Source organism: Callorhinchus milii, unplaced genomic scaffold (assembly GCF_018977255.1).
Source record: "Callorhinchus milii isolate IMCB2004 unplaced genomic scaffold, IMCB_Cmil_1.0 Scaffold8, whole genome shotgun sequence".
Classification (NCBI taxonomy): domain Eukaryota; kingdom Metazoa; phylum Chordata; class Chondrichthyes; order Chimaeriformes; family Callorhinchidae; genus Callorhinchus; species Callorhinchus milii.
Window position 1 is genome coordinate 16,278,503 of NW_024704749.1, and position 26,206 is coordinate 16,304,708.

Genomic DNA, 26,206 nt, shown 5'->3' on the forward strand with positions numbered 1-26,206 from the left:
CTCTGTGACGTGGCGGCTGGCTGGCTGGCGGGCGGGCGCGGTGCAGGCCGGGATCGAGGCGCCGCTGGCCGGGAGGACTGGTGACGTGTGCGGGGCTGACAACCATGGCTGACGAGAGCAGGCAGGCGAAGCTGGCGGCCGCGAAAAAGAAGGTGAGCGAGAGAGGAGCGGGGCGGGGGGCACGTGGACGCCCCGCGGCCCGGCCAGGCCCAGGCCCGGCCCGGCCCAGGCGCTGCCCGACACACAACACGGTGTCAACAAGCCACCCCCCCCCCCTCTCCCCTCCCCCGTCGGGCCTGTCAACCGACCTGGGAGCTGACAGACACACAGGCCCGTCTCTTGCACAACAACCGCCTCTTCCCTGTCCCCTCCCCCCCCCTCCCCCCCTCCCTCCCTCCTCCCGCCGCCGCCGCCGCCGCTCGGCGTTTCCACGTCTACCGCCGCCTCAACGTCCGCACCTACCGACATGGCGGCGGCGTCGGGGCCGCGGGGGCCAGGGCCTGACGCGAGCCCAAGGCTCCCGGGGTGGGGGGGGGGCTCGGGCCTGTCCCGTCCCTTTAAACTGGTCGTCAAAATCGATGCCCGGAGTCTCCTGTCACGGGGCGGGAGGGAGGGAGGGAGGGAGGGACCCCGGGGCTCGTCGCGGCAGGTTTTCTTGCTGGAAGCTCCAGGCTCCCCCCCTGGTCAGGGCGTTTTTTTAAAAAAAAGGCACTCGGTGAGCTCACAACACGGACCGGTTCATTATTTTTCAAAAAAAAAAGGCAAAAAAGGGGACCCCACCCCCGAGTGTAAGGGCATTTGCTGCAGAAACGCAAGTATCTGCCCACGAAATGCACAGTCAGTTCATTTCGCAGTCTGTTCTGTGAAGCGCTTTGAGACGTCTTGAAGCCGTGATAAGGCGCTGTATGAAATGCAAGGATTATTATTGTTATTTAGTTCTTGTTGTTGTACGACAGGCTGCCGCGTCCCTCTCTGGGTCTCTTGCCCTCACGCCTGATTCCTTCCCCCTCCCCCTCCCCACCCCCACCACCACAACACCCACTACCCCCATCTGTCTCCAGTGAAAAGTGTTTAGAACCGCAAAGGCTTCTTCATTCTTCAGTTTGCCTGTCAATACCGGTCACCGACCGTTTAAAACCCATCTAGATGTTGTGCAGCTTAACATCTAAATGTCAGAGAGAGAGAGAGAGAGAGAGAGAGAGAGGGAGGGAGGGTGGGGGGAAGCCCCTAGCACTGGAAATATTATATAAATAACTAAAAACATACCAGGGTAAATAGCATCTGCAGGAGGAAAATGGGTTCATTGTTTTCTGCCTCGACCCACCTCAGAATGTTGTCGACTATAAATATGACGGGTTGAATCCCATATTCCCCTTGGGGAAACCTTTTCTTCCTCTTTTAAATTCCAGTTTTTTCTCTCTCTTGGCTTGCTCTCCTATCGCATCTGATGCTTCCCCCACTTTTAATCATTTCAGTTCAAATGTCGGGGGCATACATCATTCTTTCAGTGTTCCTTGGGGACTCGCAGCGTTTCTGGTTTTATTTCAATAACACTTGAATGGTGTGAAGAAATAAACGCTAGAAAGATTCATATGTAATAGGATTGTTGTGTTATTGTTGGGAAGATGGAGAGGATAAAATTGTAAAAATTACAACTGGTACAGCCTTATCAGAGGAGAGCTATATGTTGGGGGTAATTTGGGTAAAAGTGATATTGTTATACATTGGCAATATGTATTGCCAGGCTTTGGGTCATGCTTGTGCAAACGAGTTGGAATCTGCTCTTGTAACCGGAGTTTGCTGGACTATCTCGAACGCTTACGGAGCTTGGTGTTGGAATGTATTGCTGAAATCCGACTGAAGATCTTGCTTTTTTTAAAAAAAAGTTAATTAATGGCTCACGTAGCACGGAATGAAAATTACACTGACCTGCTACCTAATTCAAAATGCTAAAGGAAGCAATTGCTTTTCTTCTGTAGTTGTTTTAGTCCTTTACTTAAAAGACCTGTGGGGTTTGGAGATTCTAAGAGCAATCATTTTGTCTGTGATCATTCTGCAGTGCAATCCTGTTCTTTTAATAAATAAGAATTTGGGAGTGTTGTCTACTCTCTGCACTTGTGTCAGATATCTGATACTACAGGATTTATTCTGCACAAAATGTCCGTTCCAAAAAAATCTTTAATCAATGTTTCAAAGGTTTAAAAAAAGATAGTAAGTCTTGTGTACATTTCTTTATAACCTTCAGAATTGTGTGTTAGCTGAATAGGCAAAAAAATTGCTTCACCATAAATTGAGGGCTGTTGCCTCAGTTTCCTTCATTGCTGGTGTATTTGCTGAGAGGTCCTCACTATTGCTTTCAATGGCATCTCTAAATATATGTATTGATCATTATTTAGTTACTAAATATAAATAAATAAATACCAAACTCCGTGACCCCATCTCCCCCACTCTCGTCCGACTCCATTGGCTCCCTGTCCTTCAGAGGATTCAGTTCAAGTTCCTGGTCCTCACATACAAACCCCTCCATGGCCTCGCCCCACCCTACTTCTGTGACTTCCTAACCCCCTACCAACCTGCCCGCTCCCTCTGCTCAGCCGGCTCTGGCCTGCTCCATGTCCCCTGATCCACCCATCCCACCATTGGCGGGAGAGCCTTCAGCCACTCTGCCCCCAACCTCTGGAATTCTATCCCCCAGTCACTCCGCCTCGCCCCCTCCTTAGCCTCCTTCAAGTCCCGTCTCGAGACCCTCCTCTTCGACCATGCCGTCGGCCACCCCCCTTCCCTTCCCCCTCCTCCCCCCCCCCCGACCCCAGCTCAGGTCTGAGATACTGTACTCTGTCCAACGCCTTGGGACGTCCTCCCGACATGAAAGGCGCTATACAAATGTAATCTTGTTGTTGTTACTGATTATTTTCCAGTGTTGAACAGTTGACAACTGGATAATATTGAAATGATTGCCCTTAAGCTGTCCGTGGATGTCGTCATGGCTTAATATAAATCAGACTGACTGTTCACATTGGCTGTGGCACCTGTTGTCAGCAATGCCATTCTTAAAATTCTTTCAGCTAGCCCTGCAAACTTCATAGTAAACATTCTACAAATTATGATGCTGGCAAATGTTCAAGATCGTATTTAAATTGCAACTTGACAATTACCTGATTTTCTCTGAGATTATCGCCTTGCATTTCAGTTCATGGGGTTAGCTGATAGAGGTATTCATCTCGTTCCATTCCCTTCATGAGTGGCCTTTGGCTTCGTGTGCCTCTGGGCCTCCATTCGAGCCCAGTTTTTGTGTGATGTTGTGTGAGCTGGTTTTCTTTCAGTGCAGTTTTTTTACACCATGCAACTCACTGGGCAGGATTTTGCTCTGGCGTTTGGTTTGCTCAATCAGTGCCTGTATTGCATGTCATTTTTGCTTAAAGTTTGATTATGCTTTAACGTGTTAGTTAGGAAAGCACAGAGTGTGGAGACTTGTATCAAGTAGTTGAAAATACATTTTGAGAACATATCATTCTCAACTTCTTAAATGCAACTGTTTTTAGTTTTGAGTTGGTTAATGAAACGGTTGATCCATGAGGTGGATAACAAATGCGTTCTGAATGAGTTGGAGTTTGTTTAGTGTTAATGTTTAAAATGCTGAATGTGCATTTAAGCAGGATGTTGGCTCAGAGTTCTGGTTGCAGAACAAAATTAGCCCAGTCCTCCTGACTGTTGCAGCTCTTCAGGTTTGCTGTCAAAAATGTATGTAGAAACTACACTATTATTATTGTAGTATGGTGTGGCAGTGTCTTAGTGCTTGCTTGGTACACTGTACAATTGAGGGGTAGGAGAAGGATTCACACCTGTGATTCCTTACATGTCAACATCTTAGCCCCATGTCCTTAAGAGTGGTACCAAATGCTTCTCTACAGAAGAGATGGGGGAGATGGGATCTGCTGTTTCTTCACAGGAAACATCAAATACAAGTTGAATTAAAGAAAAGTACTCTTGATATTCTGAATGTTTAAGTATCCTCCAGAGACTAGGGTGTTTACCATCCAATTGTATGTTTATTCAAAAACACCTGCAAAGGTGAATGTATCCCACACCAGTTTCTCCATTACAACACGAATAACATGCTACACAGTGCTTGAAGCTAATGTTTGTTGCATGTTTGTACCTATGTAATGTTGCGATGCCAAAGGCAAATATGGGTTTACTTGAAAAGTGGCCGTTTAATACAGTAGTTTGGCTTGGTGTCATGTTAACCCCTGGAGACGATCTGCTTTGTGATTCTGTAATCTAGACGGTGTTTGAAACAACCATGCAATTTGTGGACCATGCAACCATGCAAGTAGAGGCTTGTGATAATCATTACCAGTGACAGTGCAGCCATTGAAAATTACAACCTAAGATTGAACTGTGCATGTAAAATTTGACTGATCTAATTTAGTGTACCCGATCGGTGTTTCTGTTTCTTACCAGAAGGATCAGATTGTCGCTTCTGGATCGAATGGTCACCATTCTTAAAATAAAATGGATCTAAAATAACCTTTAGGAACTGTCATGAGTCCAGATTCAATTCTGAAATGTCGTTCTATTGGGAATCTTTATGCAACGTTTCATTCTCTATCTGGAATTCGAAGCTATCAAGCTCTCCAGACACAACAAGCCTGTTCTGCTTGTTAAACTTCAGTAAAATAATTTCTGGAATTCATTCCAATAAGTGTCATAATTTGTCATTTTGAAATCGATTCCAAAATGCAAGGAAGGCCACATGATCTGGGGATTATATGTGCTGAAGAAGAGACAATGATATTTATAATGACCTTTGACTCTTAAAATCCCCACAGTGAATAATGAATTTAGGATATGAATGTACTGTACTAGCACACTATGAAGTAATGTGAATTTTCTTTTCTACTCGGAGAAAAATATCTATTGTGTAGATCATCTATAGAGCCAGCACTCTAAAGTTCCTGACTTTCTTTCTTTTTAAAGTTAAAGGAGTTCCAGCAAAAGAAAAGTCCAGTACCCGTTGGGGGAACCAAAAAGAAGAGGAGAACTAAAGAAGACAGCCGATCTGAAACGCCAACTAATGATTATGACCAAGATATATCTGATGTAAGTTTCTCCAGATTTGCAGTGAGGAGGGAATTAAGAAAGCCTGAGTTCTAGCTGTAAACTTTTATTATTTGAAGGTCTGCACCCTAATGGACTAATTTCCTTTCCCACAGAAAAAAGCTGTGTCATTAACATTGTTACTTGGTAAAGAGACTTAATGTGCTAAAGTGAAGTTGCAGTTTGCTGATCATTTAGCACAATGTCCTGAGATGCCAATAAAAAGAACATGTCCAAAAATACTATTTGATTATGTAAATTGCTCTGGAAGTAGCTGTTATTCCTTTGAATACCAGATGCATATCAGAGGTCACACCCTCTCTGTGGACTTTAAGTGTGATCATAACTTATTGCAAGCCATGTGCTCTCATTGTGTACTGTCAGTATTTTCCAAATTGTTTTGACAATATTGATATTTTCTAGCAATCTAGTCTTGCATATCTCTTTACACTAGTTCTTCAACACTGCTCATATTTGGAGTAATAATTTGGCAAGGAAATAATTCAATTCTGAAATTAAAATTATTTTCCTTAGAGATGCCTAATTGCATAGCGGGTAACTCTTGTAGAATGAACTGGTTGCTTTTTCGCTGCCATTATTCACATATGAGTATGTGACTGAGGCCCTTGGCTTGTTTTGTCCAAACCACCATTCCCAGTTACGTTTCCTGTAAATGTCATCGGTGAATTAAATAAGGACTTTGTGCATAATTGGGACAGGTTCATAGAAACTGATGGGAGCTTGTTAAACAGATCCCCAAATTCTGTGTCCATACATAATGCATTGAAGGCTGGTGGCTCTTTGGAGTTTGACAGTATTGATTGTATCATTGAAACCTTCACTTTTGACGAGGGGGTAGGAGGAGGGTGATTATAAATCTTTTTTTAAAAAAACAGTTTTAATATTTTTTCCTGCAGATATCTGCTTTATACCCTTAAGTTGGAAATAGTGAAGAAAATATCCTTTCTTCGTGACTCTTAACATAGTTGTTCATAGTGCAGCGTGACTGACTTTGGTGCTTGACCTGATACTGTCTAATTAACATTTACAACCCTCTGCATCGTTTCATAAATTTCGATACCAAAGAGGTCAGGATATCAATGCTAAGGGCTATTGAATGTTAAGCTGGCATAGCACAGGTGCAGTGGGCTGACTGATAGCCTCGTTTGCTGAAATATCTGATTCCTTTTAGAACAGAACCTGTGAATAGAGCAGATAGCTCCAGTGAGGGAGCTAGCACGAACATGATGGGACAAATGCCTCTCTTATGTGCTGAAAGTTCTACCATTCTATGATATGATAACATTGCTAGCCTTGGATGGAAGCGCATTGACTGTTTGTAGCCTATGTTTGTTGAAATCTATCTTTGTGTTGTAGATGTAAATAAAGTTTAGTTGGCCTTGAATTTTCTTGATTTCAGTGATTCAGTATCCATTTCTTAAACAAAAGTTCCTATAGTCAGGTGTGAAAATACATCCTTTTCTTTAAAGAAGTAAGGCCAATTAGAAATTAATAGTTTTTAATATTAAACTTTGTTAATTGACTTTAGGTAGAAATTGGGCCTAGAGAGAAAAGTTGTCTACAGTATTCTGTTTATGGGACTGAAAGAGCAAAATGAATAGATTTGCTAAACCGGAAGCATTCACAGAAAACAGCAGCAATATGTAGATAAGTATCTGTGGGGATGGTACTTATCTATATTTACATTTCCCTGCAGGTACTGTAATATGCAGCCTGACTTTTATGGTCATTTGCAAGTGTATTTGCCTGGGCAACTAACAGGATATTGTGTTTTTATCAGGTGTGTGGGTGGGGTTGCTCCTATTATGGCCCGAGGTGAAGCTAAAGGCTTGAATTCACTCTGAAACATAAGGGTGAATATATATTACTGGCATTTTCGATGACATTAGGCTAGTCGAAAGCCAAACTCCAGTTTTGTCAACCAATCCTATTCTCTGTAGTTCAGATTATTGAGACCCTCCGGTATTTATTTTTTTGGCCAAATCCTGAGATGTCATCATAATCAAAAAGGAAACTACATCTTTCAAAGGGTTACTATTGAGTTTTATGTGACACTGTAATGTTTTCTCTTTAAAGTGATTGCTCTGAAATGAACATATAGCTGTGACTCAGCAGGAAGGGTTTGAAATTAAAACAAGCTCTATTATTTGATTTCAAAATGGATCTCTACAAATCTGAACCTGAAGGGATGTTGGCAAACAAACTGGATTGGAATTGGGTCATGAAATGTGTTAAATATTAAGGGAGTCTCGAAATTGTCAAGTATTTTTACTGAGTGGGGGGTGGGGGGGGTGCTGTGGGAGAGAAAGAGGGTAAATAATGAGTTTCCCTAAAAACAAATTTCGGGCCAATTCTCCAATTTGGGTTCCAATCCTATATCATTGTAATGGCGAGGAAATAAGACTGGAGTTTGTTGTTTGATCGGTTGTATCTTAATTTGGGCTTTAGCTTGCTGGACCCCTATCCGTTTCCTATCCTTTCTTTCTCTCTGAGTTCTCCCTGTCTCTTTACTACTGTTCAGATGCCCCTGCAGAACATTCTGAAGGTGCTGGTAGCAGATCGCAGTAAATCCAATGGGGTAACTCTACCTTCATTGGACAGGCTGAAGGTGAGAGAGCTTTGAATGTAACCTGTTTGGCTGGCTTGCTGTTGACGCTGCTCATGTTTTGTGGGGAAGGAGAATTCCTATTGTTGCATGTTTAGTTATGTGGGGGAGGAGGAAGGATTGGAATGCTCTGTTGGTGCTTTAAATGATGCATGACTCGCTTCTGCTCGCTCACATCAATTGTACTTCTAAAAAAGCTTTAAAATCCAGTTTTAATGGCTTGCTGCTTTTTGCTCAGAAGGCAGTGCTTGCTTCTCTATGTATTTAGTTTTTGTCCTTTCGCTCGTCCACTGTTCTTCAAAGCATGTGAAGTCAGCAGACGTACAGCAAGATGGCTCCCCTTAATGGCTCAACTGGAAAGGCCACTGCCTGGTATTAAGCAGGACTGACAGACACTGAGTTAATGTCTGGTGTGAACTAGTAGCTGTTTTCAGACTAATTAGGGTTTTCAGAGGGTGGAAGTGCAAGAATTAGCTGCTGGAGTCAGGAGAGGAAACATTGGGCAGAGTTCCAGCTCGCTATTCAGTACACCTCGCTGGAAAGTATATGTTGACATTGAACGAGATGCATGGTTGTGATGCCCCCTAAGATTGAAATAGCTTATCACACCTCCCGTTCTGCTTGAATAAAGTGACTGGCACCCATACTTCAGCAGGAGTTTGAACTTTTAATGAAGGAGAGAGAGAGATAGGAGATTGAGATTCCTTATAATAGTTGTGTAACCAATCCAATCAGTTTAGCTTTGAAGAAACAAAATGTGGTCACTCAATCCACAACTGTGTGTGGGACACTGCTGTGCGCAATTTTTGTGTGCTCTTTCCCAAAATCTATTTGCCTCCCATCTCTGCTTTCAAAATTATTCTTAAAAACCTACTTATTTGATTATGCCTTTAGTCACCTCCCTTCTATCTCCTACCCAATCTTATTCTGATTCCCACCCAATCTCAATTTCTAATAACCTCATTCAGTAAAGTGCTTTGAGACATATCTTTTACATGAAAGAGCTGTGTTATCTTTTGCATGGTTTTAGTAATTGGCTTGAAATTTTAACTACAGCAGTCATTATAGGTCAGGTGTACAAATGTTGATGGAGGCAGGAAAGTTTTATTTTGTCCAAGCACCTTTTGGGCAGGTAAGGATAATAATAATTTTTGAATTTCTTATGGCATCTTTCGCGTTCGGAAGATTTTGCTGAAGACAGTATGGTGATGTTGGAAATATATTCATAACAATAAGAGTTAGACCAAACAGTACAACTCCTAATTTAGAAATGAGACCATTGCTTTTTAGAGCACAGCTATATAAACAACAGCTTGCAGTTCTTTCCGCTTTTCCTATATGAAATTTACATTTCTAATTTACATTCCTATACATTTATATAGTAACCGCTCTATACTACAGTTTGGTTCTCTGTTGGATGTTGTGACTTATGCAACCATTACAGTGTAGAAGTGTATTACTGTTCACTTACATATAAACGTCTTACCTAGATTTACATATAGGATTATCTATAATGTAAAGAATTTGCAAATTAGAGTCTACAGATTTTTCTCTTGCCTTTGCTATTATATATCCAGTGAAGACGAGTGAAAGGCGCTTGGATGTGAGAACAAAGGTTAAGGGACATTGTGTCTCTGTCTATTTTTGTTCATCCCTGATCACCGGATTAGTGTTTATTTGTAGCTCACCAAGAATCTTAGTTTAAAAGGATAACGTCTTAAGCTAGCATGAACAGCCCAATCAGGTTTCCGTGCCGCCCACAGCACAGAAACAGCCCTGGTCAAAGTGACAAAAGACATTCTGTCCAGATGGACAGAGCTCCCTCTGCCTCCTTGTCCTCCTTGACCTCTCTGCTGCCTTCGACACCGTTGACCACTCTATCCTCATCCACCGCCTCTCCTTTCTCCTCAACCTTCACAGCTCTGTCCTTGACTGGTTCAGATCGTACCTCTCACACCGCCTCCATTTCATCTCCACAAACGGTTTCTCCTCTAACCCCCGCATCGTCTTGTGCGGTGTTCCTCAGGGCTTTATCCTTGGGGCCCTCTTCTTCAGTATCTATATGCTCCCTCTTGGTGACATCATCCGCAGAAATGGGGTCAACTTTCACATGTATGCGGATGACACCCAACTGTACCTCTCTGGGTCCACCCTTGGACCACAACTGTCCTGGCAGAATGTCTGTCAGACATCAAGTCCTGGATGAGAGCTAACTTTCTTCAGTTGAACCTCAACAAGACCGAGGCCCTCCTGATCGGCTCCCGTCAGCGCCTCCTCACCTCAGGCATTGATAGCATCACCATCCATGGATGCACACTTCACCTTACTAAGCCAGTCTGGAATCTTGACGTCTTGTTTGACCCTCAAACGTGAATCTTGTTTGACCCTCGTGAATTCTTTTTCTCATTTGAGAACATGGTTACAAAGACCATGGTTTGTATTCCGCTGCATTTGATAAGTCTTTGCAGAATTTAGAGCATATTATTGCATGTTGCCAAATTGTTTCTCACATTCACAGTAACTACATCAGAATTGCTGTCAGTGAAATGTGGATGTGTTTCTGCCTCGACATCCTAAAGTATCCCGGCAATCACTGGCACTTGGCATGGCTCCAGAAATAGGGTAAACACAAGGGTGCAATAATGGTGTTTCGGGGGATGAATTGGATGGTGATATATGAAGAGTTTTACACAGAAAAGCTTTTTAAAACGCTGTTGACTTGCATGTGATTTTTTTTCTTCACGTTTAATGAGCCTAGTGATCACTCTTGGGCATAGAATGTATTACAATTCTAAGAAAAAAAGTAACATTCAAGTCCATCCATTTTACTGACAACCTAGTTGCAACACTGGCAATTACACTTTAAAAATCTCTGCCTGGGTTTAGATCCTCTTTGCTGTTTCTTGTATGCTGAGAAGTATTTCTTTATCTCACTTCTGCCTCCTTCCCTTTCAGTTTATATATTAGCAATCTAGTTTGCTTCTCCCACCTGTTAAGAAATTTGGCATTAGCCCCCCCCCCCCACTGTACAAGACCTAAAAATTTGGTCTTAATAATAATAATAATCCTTGCATTTGATATAGCGCTTTTCATCTCTTCTAGACATCCCAAAGCGCTTCACAGCATATACTGTAAAGTGAATTGACTGTATATTTGTGGGCAAACGCGGCAGCCAATTGCGCACAACAATGTCCCACAAACAGTCGTAGATTGAAAATGACCAATTTATTATTGTTTTTTTTGGAGGGATTATTATTAGGCTGTGTGGAAAGGAAACTTGCCCAAGGTTTCGCCCTCTGCCTAGAAATTGAACTCAGATTTCTCGCTTGCAAAGCGAGTGCTCTAACCACTGAGCTACAGGACTCTTGTCAGTCATCAAACACTGTGATGAGATGGTCCTGCTGTGCATTTGACTGTTGAGTGTAAGCATCAGGGACAGAATCCAAACCCTAACTGCAGAAATTTAGCTGACCATTAAAAGGAAAGAAACATTTACAGAGACAAGGTGTTACTGAAACTGAGATATCGTACAGTGTGGCTCATTTGTTTTAATCATCTATTTCCGTGCTTTGTGTTTTCATGTGTTTTAGTTCTAAATTGATCTCATCCTGTACCAGTTGAGGAAAGAGGTTTTGGTCATCAGAGAGCATCTGTTTGAATGATATAAGGCGGCCGTGCTTTCAGCCACTATGCCCCGAGGCTCTGGAACTCCCTTCCTCACTCCCTTCCTCACTCCCTTCGTCTCGCTCCCTCTCTTCCTATTTTCAGGTCTCTGCTGAAGACCTTTCTTTTCGACCGCGTCTTTGGTCACCTTCCTCCCCCTCCCTCTCCCCCTGGCTCGGCCCCGGGATCCATTACTGTGAAGCGCTCTTAGACGCCGTCCAGCGTGGAGGGTGCTATATAAGCCCAAGTTGTTGTTCTTGTTGATACATAATTTGAGGTTGTTGAGCAAATTAGGGAAAAATCTGTATTGGAACATTGCTGTTGATTTTGTTTCTCCCCCCCCCCCCCCCACTCCTCAAACTATTGAGTCAAGTTTGGAGGTTGGACATGTTTCTCACCTGCTTGTTCAAACCCAAATCATTGCTGTTTTCTTCTGGCAGGCTTGCCTGGAGAATGATGCTGATCGTCATCGCAGCAGTCAGAGAGTTGATGAGGCTGAGCTTCATTTCAACACCTACAACAGCAACTTGCCAAACAAAGAGGGTGTAACTCAACACATTGATCAGACAGTACAGAATGAAGCCCTCTCGCAGGTCGGTGCTCTTTTTATTTGTTTTAAAAAAAGGTATCCTTTTTAAACTGAGATTCAGGGTGCTGTTTGCAATTTTCTTTAATGCTATGTGGATTCTTATGTTAAATTCCATAAGCCTCTTGGGTAAAGACATATTACAAGAATCTTTAATTGCTGCAGGGTATTATTGAATTTTCGAATGTCATCCATCATTGTAATTGATAATGCATATGTGTTCATATGTATTATCTAAAATTAGAGTTGCATTCACAAGTAGATCTAATAGTTGGAGGTCATTACAGTTATTGAAGGAGCTCTTTGATGAAGCTGCTTTCAGAAGTAAATGAAAAGCCTCATTGTAGCTTCTTTACTGTGGTTGAATGTTGAACGTCACACTATAATGCCATCAAGTGTTTAATAATGTGCATCTCCAATCTTTCCCTTCTGTTGTGAAGATGGTACACCATTAGTTCTTCATATTCCAGTTACATAATGTACCTTGGCTACGACTTTCCTGATTGTAAAAGCTTTGCTTTGGCATGAGGTACAGCTGAAGATGTGGTGGGTGGGGGTGTGTGTATGTATGTATATATTATATATATATATTTATTATATATATAATATATATCTACCTGGATATATTCCCAATTATATTCCCCTTGTGGGTTTATATTCAGTGGAAATCCCTAAATTGGGTCACCTGCCTGTCTTCATGCCTGAACCTTTCCAGCAAGAGCAGTGCTGTGGAAGATCTTTTCTTTTGCATAGACTAATATTTAAGTTCTTATGTCTACAGAAGTTCTATCAAGAGACACATGAAGCTCAATCAGAAGAAAGCAGGTAGGGACATACTTGAAGGATTCAGTTGAAGATTTTTTTTGTGGTTTCTAGTTGCTTGAATTTTTTTATTGCTGCTTTTTTTTAACATTGCATCTACCGGTAGAATGATTGGACGTAGGAAACCTGCTTTATACTTAACTGCTTCTAATTGCTGTCGGGGCCAGAGGAGACCACTACATATTAGCATTGTTTTAATCTTTAAAAACTGTAAAAAAGACATTGCCTGAAGATATTTTTTAAAAAGATGATAAAAGGATTATTATTATTTTTAAAAAATTGTTAAATGTTCCTGTTGACTTTGTTTCTCTGTTTTATAGAGAAGTGTCTTCTACAGAAAGCCTTCGGCAGTTGTCTGCTCAATTAAATGGCTTGGTGACTCAGGTGAGGCTGCGTTCTTTGATTCGATGTTTAGGGCAAAACAGTATTTCTATTTACTCTTTGTCTGGGTTTTGTTGGACACCACACCTTCTGGGGGTAGAGGGTGACATTCTCTGCTTACTGCTTTTCAGTCTGGCTGCTACTTTTGCAACTCCCCTCTCCCCACCTCCCTTCGTACTTTATATGGTGGCAAAAATTTTGAAATCAGTAGAACAAGTGGAATTAAACCTAGATCTGTTTAATATTACTACGTATTGGAGTTCCAACACACAGCATAATCCACCGTGCATAATTTAATTGCAAGGTCTGTGTAGAATTTTGATTTCTGCAGCATTAACTCAGGTAGATTTAGCCATTCCTATATGAAATGGTCGCTGTGAAAGTTCCTTGATGTGAACACCAAGCCCTTCTAGGTTTAGAGCTCAAGATTGGAGTAATCCTCTCTGGCAAATGACATCGCTGTGGCTTTTTATGCTATTAGTAGTTTCCGAGGAATTGTTTGGATTTGATTTAGCTTACCCTCTGCTGGGAGTGGGCACTTGAGGGAGGTGCAGGAATGTACCTTTTTTCTGGTTTATTTTACTTTGTCAGCGTGAAGCAGCATGTTTTATTTTCTTACTTCCCAGAACTCTTACATTAATGGTGAAAGTACAACAGCTACTGCCAGCCCCAAAGAACTGGAGGTAAGGTAATGCATGAGGAAAGGTGTATAGAGTGTAAAGAATACTTTTACGTTATTCATGATAGTTGTGCATAATAATGCAATAGCGCTGAAATGTTGGAAACTAAAACTTAAAAATAGTAAATTTAGATTGAATTCATGCAAAAATAACCTTTAAAACTATTTCTATCTTCAAGGGGCTTTTATTATTAAATGATTGCTTTTGTCCATCCGCTCGTGAAACTGAACTCATCTTTTTCATTTGTGTCGTTATTAAAACTTACCGTTCGATCGAATATGAACACTTGAGGCCATTTTGGATTTGGATCCTTAACTTGCAGACTGTTCAAAATGCATTTCATGCGGAATTCTGTAGTAATCTAAGAAAAAAAACCTACAGGAATATGCAAAGGCTGTCAATTCCAACTACTTTTAAAAAGGCTTAGACCAAAAGTAAAACATTCATCTTCATATTTCATTGGATAGCTGAAAGGTATTTAAATTTCTATGTGACACGTATATCCCAACTCAATGACTGCTTCCTAGTTTCCTATTCTACAGAGAAATTTCTTGCAGATTCATTTACTTCTTAAGCATGTGATAGTAGAATCTAGCGATAACATGATCACTTGATTAATTTTGACTTTTTATTCTTTCATTTTGTTTCTCCACTTCACTCTTGTCTGAATCGCTGTCTGCATGTGCACACCAGACACGAAACCAAGAGCTCGCAATAGCCCTTGACTCCAGCAGTTTAACAAATAGTCAACTAAGTACAAAGATAGAGGAATTGGTAAGGGAATGCAGAGTTGAATGTTGAACCAGCACTTGATGTTCTGTTGTCTGTGTGCTCTTCCCCCCCACTCCCCCTCTTCTCCTTCTGCTTGTTCGTTATGCTGTCTGATGTGAGAAGTTGATCAGAGATTGTCAAACAAGCCATATTAGGAGTGGAGAGAGCAATTCTACATCTTGCAATGCATTAATATCTTGCATTCAGAAATTGTTCCAGCTCCCAACTCATACAATATAAATGGAACTCAAGACAAGTTATTTGTCACTGACACTTGATCACTTGCATTCATTCTCTTGTTTGACCTAAAGCATTGCTAATCTTTCAAAGACCTTTTGCGTTACATAAGTGAATGAATCACTTTTCTGAAGCTATTGTAATTGGGAAGGTAGTCTAATGCAATAAATAACTTGTCATTAGGCTGCAGTTGGAATGTCCTGTCTAGGTCTGGGTCTCGGCTTCAGTGGCAGCAAAATGACCGGGTCTGAACAGCAGTTTGTTACTTGTAAGAAAGAACCAATTTAGGGTAACCTCTCACTGGGTCCTGGCTTGTTTATTAAAAAAAAGTGATATCTAGATTCAACCAGTGATCCTAACTGCACCAGACAAGTACTTTCTGACACATTCCCTCACATCAACTGCTCGCAATTCATTGCTACTACGTTCCCCAAGGCCATCTCTTGCTTCCCAGTGCTACCATTGTCATCATCCAATCCTGTCACTGAATCTGGTTTGATTCCCCTTTTGCTCCCTGATAGCAGCTGCACCACATGATACGTATTCTCCTGCACCATTGTTTTCCTTTAAAGTCTATCATAATTTCTTTGCTATTTAATTAATTAGTAGCAGCTTGTATTAATTATTTAATTTTCCTTCAGCCTTTCTGCCATTCAGTGTTTCTAATTTGATTTGAGCAAATTAAGTGATCTGAACTCCAGTAAGTGGTCTGATTGTAGCCTGGAACAGAACCCTTATGAATGACTTTTTTGCCCAATAATGGAACAGCATATGTTTTGAATAAATTACAGTTCAGGTAAATACATTTACTTATAGTAAGATTATTAAATTACCAGGTATAGCGTGTTTGGGGTATTTAATCCTAATGTAAAATCTTGCTCTGCACCTTGAAACTTAATTGTCAAGACAATGCCTTCACACAATGTGTTGATCTTTTCTTTTTTGCTTCTGATCATTCTCATAATCCATAAGTGTTGTTTAATCAAATTAAAGTGGTGTTGCCGACCCTTTAGAAAGTGCAATCTCACTTTCGTTTTTTAATCTAACCGATCAACTTCTCAGCATCTCTTCACTTTTCTTTTTGCATGGAATGTTAAAGATGACTATGTGGATGCCTGTCAAATGTTGCATGTATTCTGGCTTGAGCTGTAAAATAAACGCTGTGCTTTGCAGATGCATCCTGAAAATACATGGTAGTGTCTAAACAATGTGCTACATTTCGGTTAGAGGAGGGCATCATTATCTTCGAGCGCTCAATGAATTGCTGAGATACATTCCTTCACTGTAGAGACTGAGAGATTTATTCAACAGGTGGTATCTTTTTCGACAGTCCAAACAGTTTTTGAAAACAAAATGGGGGCAACCGTTCTGTCCCTCTGTCCTTGATGAAGTACTGTACCAGGCATGAAATTTGATTAGAAATTCTTCCCTTGCGAGAGTCCAAGATGAGTTGGTCAGTATTGAATTTTGAGATTCAAACTTTCATGTTCCTTAGATCTTAGGTACATGTACACAACCATTGGACTGTATTCACAGTGTTTCATGTCTGGAATTTTACCCGTACAGTTTCAGCTCAAATTGGAGAGATCCTGTGAAACAGTATTATTAACACCGCAATTCATCATTGTACAAATATCACTGGACCCTAAAAAAGCATCAGTGCATCAACATTGTTTGAATGATTATCCAAGGATTATTTTTTTTGGGAGTGGGTGGGGTGCGGGGGAAGACGAGGCTTTTTATCATATTTTTTCATTTGCCAAGCTACTCTAAAGCTGTTCACTCACCTCCCAGGAAATGTGGTCAGACAGCAGGCAGCTGAAATCCCTTTGAATAGCAACCCTGGCAGGACTGCAGTTTTTTTTGTAATTTTAACTTTTTTAATAAAGTCAACCTATGAGATTCGACAGATTCACAATGTAAGCAATTTTTTCTCCAAATAATTAAGTAGTGTGAATAGTTTAAACCTGCCAGATTGTCTTGCAATTCTAATGAAGATCTGTTTTTTATAATAGTAGACGATAGATTCGTAGCATACAGAACTGGAAGTATTGATGCCACCAGGCTGTAAAGCCTACTTGATAGGACTTTAATGTGCTGTTCTCTGATGCGATTAAGAATGACAGCTTGAGTACTGATTCTAAAACCAGCATCTCTTCCGGTTCATTGAGATTACCACCACAGTGCAGTTAGAAATCATGCACTTATTTAGGTACCAGGAATGTGCAGGGAAGTCCCCCAGAGACAGTCGAAAGGTAATGTGTAAAAATGTTTCCTTAAGCTCTCTCCATTTTCTACACTTTACAGATTTTGATGGTTTTATCATTTTTTTTGCTCAAATAATAAGCCCGTGTTATTTCGGCAAACAATTTAGTTTGCATCAAAATAACAGTAGTTTGGAAAAATAAAAATACCTGTTTGCGTTTTTTTTAAGTAAATGTTCTGAAATGCCTTTCGGAAATGTCTTGTTAGTTGATATTAGTGCCTTGAGTAAAAATGATTGATGGAGCTAGGACTCTTCAATGTGTTATTGCAGAGTAAGGTTAAAATGAGTATTTGAGTTTTGGTAACTCCTTGTAACTTACTGCTTGTTATTTTTTCTGTAATAGAAACAAAAAAACCAGGAGCTTATTGATCGGCTCGATAAGGTAAAGTTTCTCTTTTTGAAAACTTTTTCTTCAGCTTATTTCTATGGTCACCAGCCGGATCAGGTGGAAAGGATTATGGGATGACTTGTACCATGTCTTAATATTTTTTATTTTTTTAATGTTTTGTATATTTTCACCCACAAAGTTAAAACCACTTTGCAATATATTCTGTGAAACGCTTTAGACGTCTCAACGATGTGATAAGGCGCTATATCAAATACAAGAATTATTATAATTATTATTAAACTATCCTGTATGAAGCTCCACAAAAACAAGCCACTTCCCCATCACTATTGACATTTTCTACAGTGGTTAAATTGAATTTTATTGTGCTGCTGATTCATTTGATGTGTTTTAGATTGTACGAAGAGACTTCAGAAAGGTCATCTTTGTATCATGGTTATAATTCTAAATGCGTCTCCCATCTTATCACAGGAGAAGAAAGATTCAGAACAGAAATGTACTAAGGATCAGGCATCGATGAGGGAGCAACTGCAAGTAAGTGGAGGTCTGCTTGGAAGTGACTGGTTTAGGAAAGATTGGTTTCTATTGAAAGTTTCATACTTCAAAAATGTTGCAATTCAAGAAGAGAAACACAAGAAAGTATCTGGTCTTCATTGCCTTTTTTTGAGAAAAAGTCAAAACAATTTTGCGCTTGGGTTAATGACTCCAGTGGTTACACAGCATTCTAATTTCTGTTACTGAAAATTGTTTTTCAAATGGGTTAGCTTTGCAAATATTTAAAAGTGGTCCTGTTGACCCCAGGATTGGTGTATTTAAATGGTGGTGAATGAGTGATACAAACTGTTTTCCGCCCAAAATGTCTAGAACTGCTTATTATTGTTGATTACCGAATATACCGATGGCAAAATGCGAACAGGCTTGATATCGTTTTGCTCCATTGCAGGTTCACATCCAGACAATTGGGATTTTGGTTTCGGAAAAATCGGAGCTACAGTCTGCACTAGGTCATACACAGCAGGCAGCAAGACTTAAAGCAGGTAAAAAAACATTTGGGTTCATTATCCACAAGAAACAACAACAATTTGCATTTATATAGTGCCCTCCATGCCGGACAGTGTCTCGAAACAACCAAGTCTCTGATGACAGCCTTTGAGTGATGAATTATCAGGAGTTGACTAACTGTATTCTGCTTACAATATTATGTGTTTCAAAGGACAGTGATTTTCTAGAACGTTAACATTGGTTTGTGTGCATGTTTGAAGTGTTCTGGCTGAGCACTTTTCCTACATTCCATCACTTGCAGAGATTAACAGTCCCATGAAGCAAATTTCAACCGTGAAGGGAGTTTCTTCTGGTATGTGATCAACCACTCCTCCAGATTAATTGGTCATTCACCTGTTGTGGGACTCTGCTCATTGCAAAACGATTGCTTTTTGCCTACAAAAAGCTGTCATTGACCTTGACAGCAATGATTGGTGAAGCACTTTGGATGTTGCTCAGGCTTTGAGATCTTTCGATGTGACCAGGCCCTATAAAAATGCAAGTTTGTTTCCAACCTGTGTCCAAAAATGATGTTAGTAATACATCTGTGGTCGGACCAATAGCAGCTGGAATGAGCAGACACCCTTGTGTGCCTGTTTAGTTTCCATATACAGGAGTCATTTGAATAAGTGAAACTTTGTTCCTCAGCCATAAGAACTAACAGCAGTTCCATTGTTGAGGCTTGAATTCAATTATACTTTTGGCTCCTCATTCAGCATCAATTTGAGGAGTGGAGGGAGGGAGGATGTAACATCCTGGAGCCAAGAGCCATGAGCTCTATTAGGAAGCAAAATAAGCAATGACTGGATGTCTGCAACACTCTGGACATTTGCGAGTGGAGAAAGTAGTAAGGATCCATTGTACATGGAGACTTTTGGTAGGGTAAACACTTGGACTGTTGTGCATATTTCTTATTGTAAAGGTGGTTGGCAATCTAGTTAGTCCTTTGGATGGATATGTTGAGATTGACCAGCAAGATGTGCATGTCTTTTGGAATCCAGCTCTGCTTCACTCACCCCAGCAAGAACTCGTTTGTGATCTGTAGAGAAAGTAAACTCAGAATAATGTTGTCAGATACACAAAGACAGAAGGGCTGTGAATGGCAAATTTAAGGGCAATCCCTAGAAGAAGTATCTATTTACAGAGAGGGTAATGAACAGCTGATCTGGTTATTAAGAGCTTTCCTGATAGAGGCCAGGTTACTGGACTTGTTTAAAAGCCTAATACCCTGTTGGGAAAGCTTTGGGATTGGTATTTTGGAAGGGTGAGAATAAACATTTATCTGAACCTCTCCACAAAGAGTTTGTTTTGAATTGAGGCTTCTTAAAACTTGGACATCTATTTCACATTTTTGTTGGTTATTGAATTTTAGCCCTTACTTGGCATCTTACACTTACCCTTCCAGGTGAAGCAGAAGAGCTAAACACCAGACTGCAATCCACGCGCCAAAGAGTGGCAGAACTGGAACGAACCCTATCATCCATCTCATCCCAACAGAAACAGTCTGACAAAGTAAATGCACATTTATTGCAGTCTTGTTGCTGGGGTTGGGGGTGGTGCGGTGGGGAGTTGTGCCTTATTTTATCCCATGGTGACTTTTTTTTCCTACAGGTCAGCAAAGAACTTGAAAAAGAACGAGAAAACCTTAAAGTTGAATTGTACAGACTAAAGTGAGTTGGGAAAAATAATTAAGCACATTTTTATAAAACCTCTCGATTTTTAGAAAGCAGTTAAGTCAAGGACCAAACTTGCTTTTGTTCCACAGCAAAATGAGTGACGAGCTAAAGCAACAGAATTCTGAACTATCGGAACAGTTGCACTCCAGGGTATCGGAAAACGGTTCAATGAAGAGCAAGATTGAAGATCTGCACAAGAAACTGGAAATGGCCGAGTTGATGATTCAGCAAGTAAGACTTTTATTTAAAAGAATATCAACTATTTACAAAGTTCGATCAAAAATCCAGACAAGCTGAGTATTCGTGAGTGCTCGACAGACTGATGGGTGATTGTGAGTGACTGATGGACCAAAAATCTGGTTCGAAAGACAGTTGCCCTCTGCCAGAGCTGCCCCACCTTTGACACAGAATCAAATTGCTGCGAGAGAGATGATTTTCTGTGCCACGGTGTCTCTGGTTGTAAAACTATTTTTAATGCAAGTGAGGGTTAACAGCATTGATTACTCTAAAGATTTAGCATTACGACAGAAATGCATTGTGCTTGGTTCAGAGTTTGTTGCGATTTTAATTAGATCCGTCTCTGTTTTATGTCTTCTCCCAGTTTACAAATCAATCGGGATTACCAGGTGGAAGCCAGCAGTTACAAACGGCTCTCAATGAAAAAGCACATTTGGAGGCACAAATGATCCAGGTGAGAGAAGTGGTGGAAAATTACAGAACAGTGTTCAGAGCCAATTGCAAGATAAAGGGGTTTCCTCACTTTCCGTAAGTGATTGGCGTTCAGGGAGTTATCTGTTGGCTTTAGTGGTGAATAGTAGGAAGGGGGGGAGCAGAGGTGGAAAGAAGAGATGGAAATGGGGGTGGTGGACGAGAAACAGTTGATATTTGTTTAAAAATGGGCAGTGAATGTGGATGATCTGTTCCAGAAAGCTGCAGCGCAGAATCAGTAGGAATATTAAGCAAGGGATCTAGGATCTTTCGGTTAAGAAATTCCGAGGCAGGGTAAATCAAAAGTCAGGCTTTTAGTATGCAGCATATCATGTTCACTCCTCAGAAAGAAGTCCGTTGGCCAGTTGTGGTGTGCTGATGTTAGCTCCCCCACTGGAGAGATCTGCTGTAATGCACAGTGAATCAAGAAAGCGACAAGATGCCTTGGAATATGTTACGCAAGCAAAAAGATAATGCCAAATAGCAGTTAGAGCAATAATGGTTTATTGATGCTGTCATTTTATTTCAACCCGGCTGAGTGACATGGCGCGTTGTTTGTAGAAGACTAATTAAAAAGGAAATAAATATTGCTGCTATTGTGTCTTCTAGCTGTCTGAATCATTGCAAAAGCTTCGTGCTGAAAGGGACCAGTACGCCCAAAAGCTACAGGAGGAGGGCAGTATTTGGCAGGAGAAGATTCATCAGCTGGCAGCACAAGTAAGCAGCAAGAGTAAGAGTTCTGACTGGCTGTATGGGATCTATAACTGAACTGTTTGTTTCAGACAGCACTCAATAATCAAATACATTTCAATTCTCAAAGCGACAAACTGCTGCTGTATGGTTAGGTGTATAATTACATCGCCATCCTAGCTCAGTGCATTTCTTCATATAATCACAGAACATTTAGATCACAGAATGAGGCCATTCAATCCATCAAACAATGTAGCTTCTGCGAATGAGGACTGCTCTAATCCCATTCCTCCACTCTTTTGCCGTACCACTAATACCTCTTCCTCTTATTTTCATTAAATGCCCCAATTAAACCTGCTCCAACAGATACCCGAGGCAATTCATTCCACATTCTTAGCAACCTTCTGGGAGATTTTTTTTCCCCTAACTTTCCCTTTTATGCTCCTACTTGTAATCTTAAAAAAACTTCCTTCTCCTCCTTGAATCGATTACCAACTAAATAGTTTCTCGCCCTCAATGCTTTCATTAACTTGAGCATCTGTAAAATCACCTCCTAACCATATCTGTTCTATTGAGAAGAGTCCTTAACCTCTCCAGCCTCTCCTTATGACTATATTCCCGTAAGGCTGGTATCATTCTTCTGAATTATATCTTCTACTCTATATTATTTTGTATAGAAAAGAATGGAAAACAAATCCATTTGAGTAGTAGTTAGGAAATGCCAATCTTAGACTATATATAGAGGGAATGGCAAACCTAACCACGACTTCAAAATATCGCAAGACAGGTAGAGATGGAAGTAAAACTTAAGTTTGATATCAATTTTATCTGCTACCCACTACAGAATCCTGAAGTACTTATTTTTCTTTGGTGTCCTACAGTATGGACCTTGACACTTGACTTGCAGATTCTAAATAGCATTTATTGTGATTAATTTGCAAATGTCATTCATGAGCGTCATTCTGGGAGAAATCAAAACTCTTTTATACAAAGATCAAAGCAGATGATTTGCAGTGTGTGTCTGACACTGAATATTTTGGGCACTTTTCCCCTTGGTCTCAGTTTAACCACTGAGTTTGGGATTTTGCAGATAACTGTACTTTCAGAGGAGAAAGAGTGCAATCAAAACCATATCCGGGAACTGGAGACATCATATACTGAGCTTCAGACCCGATCAGGTAGGTTTTATTGTCATTAAGGTGATAGGGGTGAAAGTTTTCACCTTGCTTATATCATTTCATGTGCTTTTTGGATTCTGCTTGCGTAATGTTGAATGGAATTATGTCATGTAAAGATCTTCTAACACATGAAGTTTCTGCGTAATAAATTGTGTTCTTTCCTTTGGTGGGGAGGGAGTGGGGGACTCAATTTTTTAAATTGCCTCTTTTCAGTTCCCAAAAAATGATAGGAAAATGTTTGTGTAGGAGCTTGAAAATCTTCCCCCAATTAGTGCGATTTTAGGAAAATCTCAACCATATATTTAGAGATCTTTGATTCCTCTAGCAAAAGAAAATCTTGGACAGTATAGTATTTGCAAACATTTTGCATCTTTCAATAAAACCTTGAGTAAATTCCATGTCAAGGTGGAGGCCACTTTTCTGATGTCCTGTAATTTCTGTTGCCCACAATTGAAAGCTAAACATTGGAATTGGGATGCTTCACCCAGCCAGGGATTATTGAGTGGCAACCAACTACAATTTTATGAACTGGCACTTGTTGGGATTTGTGGGATGATTTTTAAATCCCCCTCACACATGCCTGTTTCTCACAGCTTAATTATTTTCAATATCGCAAATAGATGGTACACAGTAAGCCTTTTAGAGTTTAAAATCCTGCTGGTGCTCTATTATAGCACAACAGTGTGAGGTCCATGAAAGCCAGACAGCACCACAGCCTGAGGGTCCCACAGAACACGAATTGGCTCTGCAGGCAGACATTCATCGACTGGAACAGGCGAAGGAAGAGTTGTACACCCAATATCGGGCACAGGTAGGAGAATTTTACTGTCCTAAAGCAGAACTCTGGAGAATTATGTATCAGAAAAAAGTCACTCAACTTTAGAGTATCTCCTGTGAAGTGCTTTAGGACATTCATGGGCCTCTATCACCTTGGGGCGCCCTCCCGACATGAAAGGCGTAATACAAATGTAATTTTGTATTGTATCCTCCCGATGTGAAAGGCACATATCGAATGTTTATCGTTATATAATAATCTACAGGAGTTAGATGCATATTGCTGATTGAACATTTCCTCAATTCATAAAATGCAGCAACAGTTGAAGCTATTTTAAACCTTCTGATGAATCTTTGCAGCTGCCTCTTGTGTGAGGTTCAAAATGCTTTTTTTAACACAGAGCGCAAAATATTTGAAATTCTGTCTGGGAATAGGCGCACTATGCTGCCCACCTTCTTATTTAGCAATAAACCCAAAGAAAAGGAAGGCAAGTAAAACAAAAGAGATCCCAACTAAAACAAAAGCCATCCCAGACACGAGACCTGCTTTAATGATTTAGTATGAACAGTATGATGTACTGTTTCTAATTTGTTTTGAGAAAATCTCATTCACCGAGGCTGTACCACGATTGAAGATCTTAATTTATCACCTTGTAGCAGCAATCCCCAAATGCACTCTGTTTAATAAGTTGTGACTAATTTGGGTGGATTGCTGCGGTAAAAGTAATAATGGCCCAATTTATGTGGCCTACATTTCAAACCTGCACCATTGCGTTCGTTACCCTGTTCAGATTTTTCTTGCTTTGAGCGACGTTACTCACTTTGCATGAATCGGAGCATGCTGCATTGTACTTGGAGACTGCTACACTTGAGGATCTTGAGCAAGCTGTGCAAATCTGTAGCTTTGGCTGGACGTCAAAATGCTATGTGCAAAGTCGGTGAGCTCTGGCCTTCAATGAGCATTCTGTAACGGCTACTTGAATTTTATAATTTTAGGTTTTGTGTTGTGCTAACACAAAATTCATTACCTGAACGTGTCGCCGATTTATCTTGGAGGCATGGCTGTGCCTAATTTACATCCACCCACCCACCCACCCACCCTGGCTTTAAGTAGCTTTTCTGTTTTCCAAAAATGTATTCCCCCCCAGAACTGAATATCAATGTCAAACCAGTGGGGACGGTGGGAATATATTTGTCAAGTTTCCACATTTGATTTGAACGATGCCTTCTCGACCTCGATGGTTTCTTCAGGTTGGCGACAACGAGCAGCTGAGTCGCTTGAACCAAGAGCAGGAGGAGCGGCTGCAGGAGTTGGAGCGCACAGTGCAACGCTACAACGATGACACAGTGGACCGTCACCAACTGCTGGAAAACATGCAGAGTGACAAGGTCACCATCAGCAGAGCGCTGACACAGAACCGGGAGCTGAAGGAGCAGCTCGCAGAACTTCAGAACGGATTTGTTAAACTTGTGCGTATCACACAATCATCTCCTGTAAAGCATATTTTTACCATCTTAAATGCTTGAACCCATCTACTTAATTCCAGCTTTTAATCATTCATTCATGTGATTGGTCTTCAATCCCAATATTCTATATAAGACCCCAATGATAAACATTTTGCTGTTGAAGTTCTTGTTTGAATTGAATAAGTGGGTGATACAATCAATTAAACAAATGATGTTCCCTTGCTCCACTCTTCCTCCTAACCCCCAATCCACCCCCTCCCCCCGGCTCCTTTCCAAAGGTATATATTCTCCCACCAAAGTATTGTTTTGTATAGTAAGCTTCTGTAATTCACAATTAACTTTTGAGAAAATTAGCAAGCTATGGAAGCGATGCAGCGTTGAATTATTTTATTTGTATGGTCAGCAAGTTCATCGCTGAATTGCAAGCTCTTGTGTGTGTTATCTGGTGTCTGACCGCCCTAATGCCCACAGACAAACGAGAACATGGAGCTTACCAGCGCATTGCAGTCCGAGCAACATGTGAAGAAGGAAGTGGCACGGAGGATAGGACAACTACAGGAGGATCTGGCAGAATTGAAAGAGAAGGTATTTATTTCTGCCACAAACATGAGTTAGGATATTGAATGACTCTGCAAGGGATCATTTATATTCAGACAGCAGCTTTGTGAATGAGGCATTTATTCATGAGCTTGCAGCTCTTGCTCTTTAAATGTACAGCTTTGTCCTTTAAATGCATTTTGTCTTCCAGTTGCACACAATGTAAGGCGTCCTTTGTGAAGAGATTAAATAAAAAATCCTGCAGACATAAGCATCCGTGAGATCTGATTGAGTTCTAGATTCAAGCAAACCGATAAAAATTCAGTAGATAAAGAATAAAGAAAATTGCCCAAATTACATATGCATAGGATGCAGATCGGACTGGAGAATCAAATTCATTTTTTTTAGAAAGTGGACTATTGTGAGCCTATTTTCATGTTGTTTGATTCGGAAAATTATCCTACAGAGCTTGATACAAACCAGGGTCACATTATGTCTGGGACCACATTCCCTTGTTCTCCTGAAGACATAATTACGGGGAAGCTCATTTTGAAAGCAGCTTGGGTAATTTCTCATTCATGCGGATACTTTTGGCAGCCATTGAATATTCTTTGTCCATGTTTTACTCCGTCACACCCACTTGGGGGGTAGTGGTGG

At 40.8% G+C, this 26,206-nt stretch overlaps 1 protein-coding gene across 4 annotated transcripts in view; it reads left to right on the top strand.

The window, feature by feature from the left end:
- golga2 (golgin A2) overlaps positions 1–26,206 on the top strand; it is a 36,951-nt gene continuing 10,745 nt past the window's right edge. The window contains exons 1-20 of one of the 4 annotated variants that reach the window (XM_007900320.2): positions 1–152; positions 4,981–5,103; positions 7,643–7,729; positions 11,830–11,982; positions 12,757–12,800; positions 13,118–13,181; positions 13,805–13,861; positions 14,552–14,632; positions 17,476–17,514; positions 17,950–18,012; positions 18,422–18,515; positions 19,925–20,031; positions 20,131–20,189; positions 20,285–20,426; positions 20,797–20,886; positions 21,513–21,620; positions 22,684–22,771; positions 23,446–23,582; positions 24,797–25,015; positions 25,484–25,597. In XM_007900320.2, the coding sequence (XP_007898511.1) occupies positions 105–152; positions 4,981–5,103; positions 7,643–7,729; positions 11,830–11,982; positions 12,757–12,800; positions 13,118–13,181; positions 13,805–13,861; positions 14,552–14,632; positions 17,476–17,514; positions 17,950–18,012; positions 18,422–18,515; positions 19,925–20,031; positions 20,131–20,189; positions 20,285–20,426; positions 20,797–20,886; positions 21,513–21,620; positions 22,684–22,771; positions 23,446–23,582; positions 24,797–25,015; positions 25,484–25,597 (1,917 nt within the window). In that variant the 5' untranslated portion in view covers positions 1–104. The remainder of the gene's footprint in view (positions 153–4,980; positions 5,104–7,642; positions 7,730–11,829; positions 11,983–12,756; positions 12,801–13,117; positions 13,182–13,804; positions 13,862–14,551; positions 14,633–17,475; positions 17,515–17,949; positions 18,013–18,421; positions 18,516–19,924; positions 20,032–20,130; positions 20,190–20,284; positions 20,427–20,796; positions 20,887–21,512; positions 21,621–22,683; positions 22,772–23,445; positions 23,583–24,796; positions 25,016–25,483; positions 25,598–26,206) is intronic. The other 3 variants (XM_007900321.2, XM_007900322.2, XM_042337286.1) reach the window with 3 other exon arrangements.